Source organism: Branchiostoma belcheri, unplaced genomic scaffold, assembly GCF_001625305.1.
Source record: "Branchiostoma belcheri isolate BF01 breed outbred unplaced genomic scaffold, Haploidv18h27 scaffold5, whole genome shotgun sequence".
Classification (NCBI taxonomy): Eukaryota; Metazoa; Chordata; class Leptocardii; order Amphioxiformes; family Branchiostomatidae; genus Branchiostoma; species Branchiostoma belcheri.
Genome location: NW_017804131.1, coordinates 3905627 through 3920610, shown reverse-complemented (window position 1 = coordinate 3920610; position 14984 = coordinate 3905627). Strand labels below are relative to the sequence as shown.

The 14984-nt window shown below is 40.1% G+C and overlaps 1 protein-coding gene across 1 annotated transcript; it reads right to left on the bottom strand.

Moving 5' to 3' along the window:
• Positions 1-38: 38 nt before the first annotated feature.
• On the bottom strand, positions 39-14838 carry LOC109479839 (nucleolar complex protein 2 homolog). The gene is made up of 17 exons (XM_019781864.1): positions 14774-14838; positions 14316-14450; positions 13686-14076; positions 13156-13254; positions 12762-12879; positions 12544-12634; positions 12247-12325; positions 11761-11871; positions 11177-11290; positions 10397-10585; positions 4836-4975; positions 3853-3964; positions 2701-2814; positions 2318-2419; positions 1630-1773; positions 1042-1155; positions 39-485 (listed from the first exon to the last, which is right to left on the bottom strand). Exons 1-17 carry the CDS (start codon positions 14803-14805, stop codon positions 39-41), a joined length of 2532 nt encoding a protein of 843 aa, XP_019637423.1. The 5' UTR covers positions 14806-14838.
• Between the last annotated feature and the right edge of the window lie 146 nt (positions 14839-14984).

The window sequence follows — 14984 nt, the reverse complement described above, 5'->3', positions numbered from 1 at the left end:
TCTACATCTAATGTCATTGAGGACTCTGATTTATGATCTCAATCTTCATCAGAAGAAAATTCAAAGTCTTCCACTATGTCCTCTCCCTCCTCCTCATCTGATGAAGGCTCCTGGTACTTTTGGCTCCTCTTTTTCACAACATCGCTCACTGCCTTCCTGTCATCCTTCTTCCCTTTCTTCTCTTCTACAACTTTGGCTCTTTTCCCTTGAATTACTGGTGATTCTTCTATTTCTACCTCTGAATCATCTTCCTCATCAATGTCATCACTATCATCATCAATGTCTTCAATATCATCATTGTCTTCACTATCATCATCAGAATCATCAGTGTCATCACCCTGGCTACCGGCTGGTTTTTTCTCCAGCATGGTTAGCTGTTCCTGGTCTGACTCGCTGTCCGACTCAAACAGACCCTTGAACTCCTGTCTGTCCTCGTCAGTAGCCACGGGACGGCGCTTGATGGTCGGGAGATCTGTGTCTGAGATCTGGGGAAGGAGTACAGTACAGGGTCAGGTTAGTTCTGACTGGGAGTTTCAAAGTAGTGCGTGAACAGATTATATAATTTTATATGTATATACATGTAGTGTTGTGTAATATTTTTAAAAAGACTTCTTACGCATAATCATAAATTATCCATGAGTGATTCAATGTGAAAAAGTAGACTGAGCTGGAAGTAGTGGGGACATGTATGTGCATGTCAGTGCAGGTAAAATTGAAACTGTGCAGGTATTTCTAATGTCTAGTGGCACCTAACCTGCAATATTGTACTGTGTTTATATACAAAATTTGTAAGTAGCTTTTTATAGCCTGCATTTGCTTTTACCACATATTATGAAGACTTAGTATAATGTACAAATGTATAAAAGAAATAATGGCAATGGTTTCTAAACTTTTTTTTAGTATACCGGTACATGTGCAGGTAAAATTTGGTGCAGGTAATTTTAAATGGTACATTTGATCCACTCCAGTCATTTGCCATGTAACAAAGTTACTGAAAATTTTCATTTCAGTCATTTGCCATGTAACAAAGTTGAATCTTACCCTCTCCTTCCCAGCGATCTCATGCATGAGTTCCCTGTCCCTGAGTTTCCTCCAGTTGTCGTGGAACTTGCCCAGTGGTGTGCCCTGCTGCTTGGTCTGACGCTCCCAGTTTTCCTGTTCAACACAAACAATGCTGAAGCACACTGAAGTACTAAGTACAAGTAGTGATTTGGCTACCATTTCTTTATTGGTTATGGGATTGTGCAGCAAGGAGAAGGGAGAAAATATATGAAAATCTATCTCATATGAAAATACATTTTTGCATGCCTACATGCAGCTGGCCTAGTCACCAAACTTAACAGTTAAGTGATTTTTTAAGAGAGTGTGAGTGAGTGTGTGGTGTATGTGTATTCTACAGTAAAATGCACATTTCTTTCTTTTTTTTTTTGTCAGACCAGCTACATGTGTATTAGACATTTCTTTTTGGGTAATAGGTAAAATGAAAGCTAGGCGTACAACTTCCAAGTACAAATGGAACATTTCATTGCATCACTCACCAAGTTATCAAAAACTTATACTGAAACAAGAGATACATGACACACAAACTAAACTAAATGTTGTAATATAAGTCAGAAAGACATGTCTTACAATGGCCTGTTTGTCTGTGAGGCTGAAGTTGACAGAAGCTCGGCGGTCTGTGATGAACTTGCACGTCTCCTGCACCTTATCCAGGATCTGTCTGATCTGTCGGGTGTAGTTGGCCACTTTACACTTCTTCATGAAGTCTTTCATCTAGAAAACAATAGCAAAGGTATTGGTACTGTCTGTTAAAGTTATTATATCAAATGTTTGGTACTACATACTACATATACTTTTGATAAATGTTTTGAAACTTTTCACACAAGAAAAAAATTTGCTAATGCTACTCTGAAGAGCTTTCGAGATACATTCTGTCTCTTTATTAACCCAGTAAAGTCAATATCTCATCTTAGAGTTCTCATCACATGACTTGATGTACAAAAAATGATTGTACAGTAACTACATAGATAAATCATGTCTTGACACAAGTAAACTAGGAATTTGTTGTGTGTCGGACTGACACAACAAATTACTAGTTAACTGGTTTCATACATGTAACTGTCAGTTAGAGTAGCATTTATAGGAACATAAAGCAGTATTTACTATCAATTTATGACTGCAACAATATACTGTAAACCGTTATATGACTATCAATACATGTATGTTTACTTTTGCTTTCATAAAACTGTCATGTAATCTTAATCTTGTGGGCTTTGTTGTGGTCATGGCCTATTTCTATGTGTCCATAAAGTGTTACCTGTAGTATAGATGTGAGTACCAGTTCAGGAAAGCCCACGGTGTGAGCCTGGGTGTTGAAGTAAGTCAGCAGCAGCTCATACAGCTGGTCTATCACACCGTCCTGGAGGTAACAATCAGTCAAAAAAAGACATCAAGAGAGATACCATATCTGTCAATATGTCTTACACACACGTTTGCATATTCATGTGCATGTACAATGTAGATGTAAAACTATAAATTAACATGTACCAGTACAGTGCAACACACTGTACCAGTATATATAATGCACATCATAGCCTACTTGCACTGGCCCTACTGAAATTGAAACTTTAATCAGTTCACTGAAACATCTTCATATACATGTGCATACACAAACATGTACTAGTATAGAGTCATACGTACCCTGAAGGCTTGTTCCTGCAGCTGTGCTTTAGACAGTTTCAGCATGACTGCAAAGTTCAGGGGCTTCACACTGGTCTTGCTGTGCTTCTTGTTGAAGTCTGTTTGCTCAAACACCTACAGTAGGAACAGAAACATGTAACCTCATTATGGGTTCACCACACCACGAAGTGGTGTGGTGAAACCATATTGCTTTTTCTGATGTTTCTTCTCCTTCTCCTTCTCCTCCTCCTCCTCCTCCTGCCATATCTTTAAATGGATTCAGCTTCTTCATTTTAGGGCCTAAGGTCCTCAAATTTGGTATGGAGGTACAGTGGGCAAATACCCCTAGGCGTTTTTTAAATTATTGTGATACAGGCTTTTAGAATGGTTTATTTGAGTTTTTTGGCTGTGTTATAGCAAATGTATTACTGTGTTAGTCTGCCTTGTTTACCACGTTTGGGCATGAGTCATCAGAATGGAATGCAGGGCATCAACCAATAGGCATGCAGCTTTCCTCTATACTTCTTGCTGATTGGCTGTTGGGATTTAACTTGATTAACACCTGCACAGAAGCATTTCCATACTGACAGTATGTCTGTATTCAAGTGTTTTGGTAGGTATTTCAAGCTTTCCTGCTCCAGCATTGGAATGCCGGGCATGGACGTTTTTTTTTTTATTTTGAAAATCAACAGTTTGCATTATGCAATTAAAAATCCTAACCAATAAAGTAGGGAATAGCTATCCAACTGTTGTTTTAGTTGTATTTTACTTCATATTATAGTTATATCAATGTAAATCATTGTTTTCCCTTGTGTTTCCCATTCTTTCCCTGCCATGTCGTAAAATGTGGTGAACCCATCGCTGTATTTGCTCCAAAGCAAATATTGGCCTTTCTAGTTATCTTCTACAATATGATATTAGAAATTCATGGGAATATCAATTGTAACTTATCCTTCAAGGCTTAACTACAACCTTCAAGGCTTAACTACAATTTGTACACCTACCAATTCATCTTTGAAAGCAGTGTACCTTAAATACCTACACTTCTGTATATTTGAATCTGAGTAAAGATACATGTAACCATGTACATACATTATGACTTGCAACTTTTGGGCCTGGTATACAACATGTATAGACTACTGTACATATCTATGTGTACCCCATGTGGCTTACCTGCTGTATGAATGGTAGAACAGGGATGAAGGTGTTGGTACTGTCAGACAGGAGTGTCAGGGCTCGTACACAGTGGAACCTCAGTGGGTAGTACCTTGCTGTAGGGACAAGTCTGCAACCATGGAATTCGAACGAACCAATCGTTACAAGTCTAGGAATGCAATCATTTACTAGCATCTGAAACTGTTACAGCATTCTAGCTAGCCTGAATTTTTTTCTGTCATCTAAATTTTGTTTGACATAAAATCATGTTGAGTGTCTTGAAATCTTGTTTCCTGTATTTAGAGGTCCAGGTTTTTTTTATAAACTAAGCTTACTTTAATGACATCTCTTTCTATATCTTTACACAACAATTTTTGTCCATCAAAGGTGACAGATTAGGCAAAATTTTTGTGTCATGACAGCCAAAATTGTATCAAATGACGGAAAGACACTGATGCTGGCATTATTTTTGTCTTGATATAAGAAACATATTTTCTACAAATACTGCTATGCTTTTGGCGAGTATAAATTTCCATTCTGGTGTGACCTACTTGATAAAACTTGATATAAAAAACATTTTCTACAAATACCAAGTCCTGCTTTTGGCGAGTATAAATTTCCATTCTGATGTGACCTACTTGATAAAACTTCATATAAAAAACAAACATATTTTCTACAAATACCAAGTCGTGCTTTTAGCGAGTATCAATTTCCATTCTGGTGTAACCTACTTGATAAAACTTGATATAAAACATATTTTCTACAAATACCAAGTGATGCTTTTGGCAAGTATAAATTTCAATTCTGGTGTGACCTACTTGATAAAACTGATATAAAACATATTTTCTACAAATACCAAGTGATGCTTTTGGCAAGTATAAATTTCCATTCTGATGTGACCTACTTGATAAAACTGATATAAAACATATTTTCTACAGATACATGTAACAAGATTAGTGGTGCTTTTGGAGAGTATGAATTTCCATTTTGGTGTGACCTACTTGATGGTTCCTATGATGACTTGTACCAGTGGGTAGATGAGAGGCTGTAGGATGTCTGAGGGGTGAAGTGTGCTGAGGACTCGGCACCACAGGTACAGACAGTGGACGTACTGCCAGTTGTACACAGACTGGTAGTTCTCCTGGTCAAGCAACCGGAAAGGACATGTCAAGAGCACACCATGTACAATCATGTATCTGTGTCCAGCTTTGCAGGCATGCAGCGTGACCTGTTATTTTACACCCAATCTTTGCACATTTGCAGGAGTTGTTTAAAGCTTTCTTGTGATGATGCCCCAACTGTCCTTGGTGGCAACAAGTTCCACTCTATGATAGTTATTGGAAAATATGAGTTTTTGAACACCTCAGTTCTTAGCAGATGATGATAAGTCTGGACATTCCCACTTCAGGTCTCTTCATTGTAACTGCCACGTACCGATGCAATAGTGGTGACTGACAGGAATTTCATACTTGTTGTGTTTGGAAGTTAAGTGGAGTGATTATTCAAATCAGAACATTAACTGCATGATTTATGAGGGAATGTACAATGTAGAATAGTCTTACTTGTTTAAGATATTAAGACTGTCATTGGGTGGAGAATATGAAGGATATAATACAAGTGATGATCTTATGAATTCCATAATAAATGTGAATCATTCATAAATACTCACTTGACTAAGGCATGAGATTGTGGAACTCTAATCACTATTACATTGTACATTGTTTAACATTACTAGATATGTTCAAGAGCTCTCAAAGATCATCCATACCGGTACATTAACATCACAGTTTACAAAACACAAAGTTTGACTAATCAGTATACTCTTGTACCAGTCCTCTATAACCCTACAGTTGTAATATCCATCACATGTAACGTTGTATAAAGGTTAGAAATTACATTTTTGTAGTCTGCCACTCAGAATGTTATTACAGTGTTCAAAGCAAGTCGTGACGCAGGTCCAACATTTCTCACATGGCTAATAATACAAAGTCATGCAAGGCATCCCTCCATCTCAAATGACTGGTAAGTAATCCGTCTGGTTTTTGTGAAAATCTGAAACACGGCCCTCACCTTTACATGCTTTGTTACCTCTGCGTTAAATAAAGCTGTGTAAGTCTGACGCATGTCTGACCGTCTTCCCTGCCTCTCTTTGCTGTTTTTTCATCATTTTTCTCCCCAGGTGACATGACATAGGCATGGCCCGAGTTGTCCTCTGTGTTGGACGAAGCAGTGTCTAAGTCTGACATGTGTCCATCCATTTTTCCTGACGGTCCTTGCTGTTTTTCATCATTTCCCTCCTCATGGCCAGGAAACGTTACATAGAAGTGGTCAGAGCTGTCCTCTTCGTTGGATGAATCAGATTCTAAGCCTGAAACGTGTCTTTCTTGAAGTTTTTTCTCTTCCTTTTCATTTTCTGTCTCAGGAAATGTCACGTAAACGTGATCAGAAATGTCGCCTGAGTTGGTTACCACAGCCTCTAAGTCTGACGCCTGTTTGTTTTGGTGTTCTGTCTCTCGTTTGTGTTCTTCATAATTTTCCTCGCTAGGAAATGTCACATAAGTGTGATCAGAATTTTCCTCCGTGCTGGACGAATCCATGTCTACGTCAGACAAATGTCCTCCCTTCTTGGCTGCCTCTCGTTGCAGTTTTTCATCATTTTCCTCTCCAGGAAACGTGACATAGGTGTGGTCAGAGCTGTCCTCTGCATTGGATAATGCCGTGTCTAAGCCTGACACTTGCCCCTTCTTCTTTTCTGCCCCTCTTGGCTGTTTTTCATCATCTTCATCTTCAGGAAACGTCACATAGGTGTGATCACACTCGTGCTCTGCGTTGGATAAAGCTGAGTCTAAGTCTGACTTGCGTCCGTCCTTTTTTCTTGTTTTCTCATCGACATTTTCCTCCCCAGGAAACGTTACATAGTCATTGTCTGACGACACATCACCGCATGCTGACTTGGATGTAATGTTTCTGTCATCTGGTTTTCCCTCAGATTGCACCTTTTCTCCATTCCCAGTGTCTTCTCCCGGAGATTGGTTAGGGAGCGTCATATATTCCTGGTCTGAGTCGCTGCCGTCATCACTTCGTTTGGTGGTTTCTGAATCTGTGGCTGGTCTCTCGTTGTCATATTGGCCGTCTGAAGTCACATTGTCCGAAGATGTCGTTGTCTTACTGTTACTGATTCCAGCGGCGTTCGTATCATTGTCGTAGTGCCCACTCGCTTGTGCTTGAGCGTGGATGTCAGCGAGTACACGTAACACGTTACTCTTGACTTTGGGTCTTCTTGATGTCGCAGCTGCAGTGTTGTTGCTTCCTGTGGTGTTCTTGTCGTTGTCATAGTGCCCACTTGCTTGTGCTTGAGCATGGACGTCTGCAATGACACGTAACACGTTACTCTTGAGCTTACGCCTGCTCCTTGTCGTTTTTCTCTCATCCAGGCTCTTTTGGTTGCGACAAGGTCGGGTCCTTAAGCTTCCGGCGTTTCCAATGGAAGGTGTCTTCCCTGGTTTCTTACCGGGCAACTTGTGAGGGACTGTCCGCTGCGGTTGCTTGCTCACAACATTGTCATCATCAGAAAACTGATCATTGTTTTCGTATTCGTTTTTCTTTCCACTGTCTGTGTCCGAAAACTGGTCATCGTTTTCGTATTCGTTTTTCTTTCCACTGTCTGTGTCCGAAAACTGGTCGTCATTTTCGTATCTGACTCCTTTGGCAGCTGAGTCCGTGTCTGAAATCGACTCATTGGTTCCGTAGTGTTTTCTCGCAGCATTGCTGTGTCTGTTGGCGTTGTTCTGCTGACGGCTTCCTTTACACTTGCTCGCACAAGAAACTATCACCACAACGATAACGAAGCATCCAGCGAAAGGCGACAGCCCAACCAGGACAAGTTGTAAGAGAGACAGTCCAGAACCTGGTCCATCCGTAGCTGTCGTTTGGAACTTATAGGCGTGCGTGTACGTGTAGGGTCTTGTGCTTGCATCGTGTGTTGTGTTCTGGGGTCCTTCGCTTGGAAACTCGGTGTCAGCGACAGTGAGCAAAACGGATGCACTCGCGTCGTTAGCATGATTGGCCGTAACCTGGCAACTGAACCGACCTTCCATCCCGAGACGGAGTGTGGAGATACGGAGCACGGAGTAGCACGTTTTCTTTGTTTCACGTCTGGTGACGTTTGTTTCTTTACAGTACGATTCCCTCACGTCGGTGAAGGTTCTTGAGTACTCGCTAGTCGACAAGAGGCGGCCTCCATTTGGAGCGATCCAAGCAAACGTCAGATCCAGACCTTCCCAGCAGTCAGTCTGACAGGTGAGCGAAACGTTACCTGTAACCGTCCCGTAGTCTGAGGACACAGACACCTTGTAGTCACACTTTAGATCGTCCATGGACAGCCCTCGGATTGTCTTCTCCGGGAAAGGACCACACGTGATGCTCCATCGCCCGTTTATAGTCATCCATCTTTTCATCTCACGCAGCGTACAGTCACACGGGAGACCGTTTCGAGCCAAAACCAGCCGCGAGACGTGCTTCAGCTCATCGGGTGCGGTGAGTGACGTTACAGGATTCCACATCATGTCCAGCTCGAGAGGCCAGATGGACTGATCTGTCCCCCGTGGAATACTGGAAAGGCAGTTACGACTCAAAGAAAGCTTGCTTAGTCTGGTGAGTCCAACAAATGCCGCGTCATCAATGTAGTGTAGCCGGTTTTTGCTCAAGTCCAGGACTGTCAGCTTGGCCAGTCCCCTGAAAGTCTGGGCCTCCAGGCGGGTGATCTTGTTCTCTTTTAGGGAAAGTTGAAACAGATTCGATAAGGTTTGAAATGACCCTGGTTGGATAGTCATAACCTGGCTCCCGCGCATGGTTAGTGTCTTTAGAGATGGGAGAAGAGGAAAGTCCCCTGGCATCATGTTCGGGATATTCTGATGCTGTATGTCGAATACTTTCAGACTGGGTGGCAACGATTTTGGAATGGAGTGGGAGTAAAAGGCTTTGAAGCAAGTGAGCCATGTAGTACTGTCCATAATGTTCCCCTCGAACGTGCGCCTCTTAGTCGAACAACAACATTCCAGGTTGGGGTAGGAGGCTGTGTGGCCTGTTCCGCTCCATGTCAAGAACAGGACCAAACAAAGCAGACTGGAGTTCGCCATCTCAGTCACAACATACATGTATAATGACGGCCAAGTCAAGTCTTCAGTTAGGTCTCAGACACTCACCTACTGAGTCAAGAAAACATGAAGAATGCATGAAGCCTCTTCGATCATGTGCTGATAATGTCCGTGTCCGTATTGTACAGATCTTCCTTACATCCAGGTTAAGCAGACAGGGCTTGGAGCTCAAAAACTCACGCCTACCCCCTTTTCAGCTTCCTTGAAGTTCATACTGTTTCCTGAGCACTTGCTCCCCAGCCAGAAATCTCTTAAATGAAAATACCATAATATGATGGCCTGTATTGTATAACCATGACATGACTTCTACGAAGAACTAGTACGTATTTGCTGTTGAATTGAATATTAATACAAAATACATTTAGTCACTGTGTCATTTGTATACCAAGGAAGTCGCGTGGCAAGGCAAAGCCGTCATTTTAAAACAAGACGCACAAAAAAGACATGGTTGATTTATCCTGCCTGTATTTTTTCCTTCAATATATAAGAAATATAGTCTTTAGCCATTTTTTCCATGGCTTGTTTGTTTGATCTTTTGTTCAGGAAATACTTAAATTGGCCTGTTGTCATTGTTGATGTCAAATTAAAAGTAGTGTCAATAGACCGTTTTACTCATTATTTTATGAAATATTGCCATAGGCAAATTAAAAGTTAACCTAAAATTAACACTGATATCCACAACAGTGCTTCACGTTATAATAGTTTGCTCTTTATGCTACATATTACTGACTCCTTTGACATATTTGAAATAATACACAAGGCTCATTATTGGACGCAACTGTCTGGAATTTTGTTTCATGTTGTTTTTAGCCTGATGGTGTGGTGTGGTGTAATAAAAACACACAAAGCAGCTTCTGCTTGGTAACATTGCTGAAGTGTAACTTACAGGACATTTAATTTTTCTCCAGTACTACAAAAAATGTAACAAACCTCACAAACGTTTCCTTTGGCTATACCTTAGATAGTGCTGTGTACTGGTTCACTGGACTGGTTCTGGACTTGTAAAAATGTTTAGGCTCAAGTCCAAAAAAATCTAAAAGTCAAGAACCGATTCTGGACTTATTAAAAAAAAAACATGTCACATACCCCTTTTCTTTCCAAACCAACTAAAACCTTCCATAGATTGCAGACTCTGTGCTGCAAAATGAAGAAAACAAATGCCATTGGGCATTGTCAAGTGTCGGCCTCCATGTCATGTGGCCACAGTTTTGCCCAGACAACATTGCAAGGTTGCCAACATGCAATTTTGTATATGCTGTGGGTTTAGGTCAGGACTTACAAGTCCAGAACTAAACCTAAACCTCTGGACTTGAATCCGGACCTGAAACTAAATTTGGGTTTAGGTACATAGCAGTACATGTAGACCTGTAAGGTACTTAGATATCACAAGCTGGAAGTGACAGTACCTTTTTCTTCATCATGATGGCATTCCTGAGGTGGATGGCCAGCTGGCGGATGTAGATGAAGCCATGTTGGTACGTGGTGTGAAGGTCAAGGGCAAACAGCTCCGTGAGTGACCTCTGCATGAAGTTAATACCCGGCAGACTGTTGGGAGAGGTGAACTTGGTGTTCTTCACATACGCCAGGTACATTTGCTAGAAACAAGGGACAGAATATGGTTAGATTATGCCAATCATAATACATTCAAAGAAGTTTCAATGCCCTTGCTTTAGCTAATAGTAATACGCATTATTACATAGAAATTCAAAAGTTCCTATGGCCTTTCAGCTTTGACCAGGGCTGTCCAGGTAATGTTTATAAATTAAATCTACATGTATTTGCATATACATTGTGCAAAGTAGCTGTACAGTACTAGTCTATTAGAGATATTGACATTAAACTGTGCATAGCAATAAGGAGAGAAAAAAACTAAACAATGTCACAAACAATTCTTTATGTCAGATGCAACATTTTCAAGAAAGATGTAATTTTAACCTTATCCCCTCCATTTTACTTTAGTTTTTAGGAATGAAAATTTGTACCTTTGTCCCCTTCATTTTACTTTAGGCTTTAGGAATGAAATGTTTCTGTACCTTTGTCCCATTCATTTTACTTTAGTCATTGGGAATGAAATGTTTCTGTACCTTTGTCCCCTTCATTTTACTTTAGTTTTTAGTAATGAAATGTTTCTGTACCATTGTCCCCTTTATTTTATTTTAGTCTTTAGGAATGAAATGTTTCCATACCTTGAGGATCCACTCCAGAAACTTGGCCTGAGTGAGTTTGGTGATCCTGTACACACAGAAGAAGGCGATGACTTGTACACTCTCCTCACCCTCACTCCACAGACTGATCAGGCGCTTGGGTGGGGGGACAGATGGAAAATGTCAAGAAAGAAACATACATGTTTTGTACATGTATTGCAGACAATACATAAAATTACATGATTTGTCTCTCATATTATAACAAAAGATTCCTTTAATTACAGTAAAAGACAGAATTAAATTTTCAATAAAAGAACAGTATAAAACAGAATTTTACACAATTTCATAGTGATAGTGCAATTTTATCATTTATGTTTCTTAATCATGTACAAAAAAGTCATGTACGTGTAGCTAGCTGTACAATGCCTCCGTGTTTACCAAATGCTCTCAAAAAGAAGCTAAAATCATTGGGTGAACTGTACTGGTAACACTGTTCTTTGTATCGGGATCACACTCATGATCACTACTAGTATTTGACATGCTTGCAGTCCAGATGTAAAAAAAAAAGTAATTAATAATAATTTCGCACTGTAACAACTGTCAATATATAATGTTGCACATGGTACCTTGAGCAGGACCCTGCAGAGTTTGGGGAAGCAGATGTAGTAGTGTACCAGCTGTAACACATGTCTCAGGAGGGTGCTGACAACACTGGCCTCTGATAGCACCTGGCTCAGCTGCAGGGAAAACATTGGTGTGTTACATCTCGGGATAAAAACCAAACAACCTGCAAAAGTATGTTTGTATACTATTTTGCCCTTTATGATTTCAACATGGGCATGCCATGCTAGTGTGAAATTTCTACCTGTTAATAGGATGCATGTTTAATGAAATTTTCTACAATACTCTAAAACTACAGACAAGAAATACTAGTACATGTACAATGTACATGATGTAGCTATAGACGAAACTGTAACTACTGACAGCCTTAGCCTCAAAGACAAACCCAGCAAAATACTCAGCACTAGGTTATAACAGCCAGGTGTGGTCAACAGATACCAGTATTACAGAGTGTCAGTGGGGTCAAGAAAGAGAAGAAACTCAGACCTCACCTGGATGACATCAGACAGATACGTCTTTATGTCCAGCTTCATTTTGTTCCACTTCTTGTGAGAGGAAGGCATCACTGTCCTAGGGACAACCATACACATATATTACACAACAACACTGCACTGTACATGTACATAAACATTTTAACCAATGCAAACTTTTACATTAAGGCACTTGTTCATTGATTTGTTTAAATTAATTGGTATGCATCTTCCACAGACAGCTATTACTATAGTTCATGCATTAGTATGCAAAATCAAAATAGTGATATGTAGCTTTGAAGACACTGTGCTACTTACTTCTTTCCTTTGGACCAGGCTTTCACTCCAAAAAGATGAAGCAATGCTGGGGCCACATCTTTTATACAGACACCTACCACAGCATTGAACACTGTAAGATATGCATGAGACAGATGTTAATAATTGCAATATCTGTCATGGACCAGGTAGTGAAATTAGTCGACAAAGTGACCATGTACATATATGGGTATGGATACAATTTTCCTATATCCCCTTACCCTGACTCCCCTCCACCCTGTACTTGGTATCTTCCTCTCCTTCCTCACTGCTGGTCTGCTGTACGGCTGCTTTAAACGCCCTGATCACCTCATGGAGGACGGGTAGGGAGGCCTGGGCCTGGAGGTAAACATGCATGATATACATGTACATGTATGTTTGTCTATTGGTATCAATTTTATACATAGAGTGCTTGTTTGATTCTAAAACTGGAAACTTTCTTTTCAAGTCTCATCAACTTCAAAACTCAGAAAAACAGAATCATTCACTCAAACACTCAATATCCAGTTTATTGTACTTAAACTAATGTAATTTCAAGAGAGAGAGATTTCTATGTGTGTCATTTATTGTTGAAAACTTCTTACAGCTAATTTGAGAGAATGACAATCATGTTACCTGTAGAGCTTCTCTCCACTTTTTCACCATGGCCATGGTGACCAGTTTTCCCTTGTGTCTCCTGGTTTGATCCTCCTCCTCATCTTCATCACTCATCACCTAGGTAACAAACATCATTTAAACAACGAACAAGACTATTTCCTGAGAGGGGTGAAAGATGCTATTTACATTAGGGCCCATCACCCTTCACTCAACAGCAACAGGGGCTGACATCGTCTACCAGAAATTTTTTGCCCAGTGTTGACGTCACACTTCAAAGAAGCCATGTGACAAGCCTCACTGGGTCAGTCTACTGAGGAAGACCAGAGTGACTAGTCAAAAGCTCTAGGTGAGAGAACTTTTTTGTGTTAGATCAAAAGTATTAACTTTAAACATCATTTAAACAACATAACGTTATGTAGATTGTTTCTGATTGATAGTCAAAGGAAACAGTACCTATTACTATTAGATGTGCACTGTGATAAAGATTAAGTTTGAACAATGTTTGAAAAGTTGTGTTGGAAATGTTTTGGCAAGAGATAGGAGCACACCTCAAGCTTCCCTTCTGGTTTATGTAGTTCTTCTTCATCTGAGTCTGACTCCTCCAGATCTATTTCTTCCTCATCCTCATCAGCATCTTCACTTTCACTCTCGTCTTCATCAAGGCTGTCTTCCTCACTGTCATCTGCAATCTCTTCATCATCTTCATCATCATCAACATCATCATCATCGTCATCATCAATTTCTGCTGAATCATCAGATTCATTGAACTCCAGTAAGTCCTTGTCCTCCTTCTGTAGAAACTGGTAGAATTCTGGGTCCACTTCTTGTAGCCTGGACATTTGCAATTTGTGCTTGGGCGTCTCTTTACCTTTCTTCTTCACATCAGGTGCACCAGCCTTTGGGGTTGGCTTTTTGTCCACTTTTTTCACGACCTGGGTCCTAAGGTAAAGACAAAATTTGGCGCAATTTGACAAATTTTGTGTTTGTCAGTACCCCATGTGCATAGGTTGTGTGCTAACTACTAGTATTACATAGTATGCTTATCAAGCATCATTGAGCATTATAATAATTATATTCTTACATGGCCAAAGATTCTAAGTACTCTACTCATAGATGTGTTTTTTTTTCTATCCAGGAATGGTATTTGTGTTAATTTTTTCTCTATTGATGGTACAAACCGTTCAGCCTTTTTCTGCTTCTTCTTGCCCTTTTTTGTTCCCTCTTCTTTGGAGCCAACCTCTTCTTCTGAGTCGGAGTCCTCATCATCAAAGCCATGGGCCATGAAGTCATCTACACTCAGGTCTGAGAGTTTCCTGTGGACAGGTACAGAACTAGTGAATTACTCTGACATAAAAGTAGTTATGAAAGTTTATAGTACTGCGCACAAAATTATGACAATAATTTATTTAGGAAGGTGCACTTTTAGCATGCACACATGTAGTACTACTAACGACGTTCAAACATGCCCCCCTCCCCAGCAGCAAATAAACAACAGATCGTACGGCGTACACGCTTACAAATAACCAACTTAAGTTTTATAATGGGTATACATGTAAACAGGAACTAAACTACGAAAGATATAGACATTAAGTATGTATATTTCTTGAGTAATTGAAGAAAATCTGTGCCACGGTACCTTTTTTTCATGGAGGCGGCCATCTTGCCCATGTGCGTTTTCGCAAAGAGTGGTGGGATGGGGTCAACACGGTCATCTCTTAGTTAGCGCATCGAAACACAAAATAATCATATCCTTTATCCAGTAATAAGTCATAAATTTCATCATCTAGTCCAACAAACGTCAGTAAAAAATTTATAGTATTTGAAAATTGTGGTTGTTGATCGTATTT

Coding starts and splice junctions, on each gene's coding strand:
- LOC109479839 (XM_019781864.1), bottom strand. CDS start 14,805: ATGGGCAAGATGGCCGCCTCCATGAAAAAAAG. Junction 12,326..12,543: donor GCCTGGTCCAAAGGAAAGAA/GTAAGTAGCACA, acceptor GGTTGTCCCTAG/GACAGTGATGCCTTCCTCTC. Junction 1,156..1,629: donor TCACAGACAAACAGGCCATT/GTAAGACATGTC, acceptor TGTGTTGAACAG/GAAAACTGGGAGCGTCAGAC.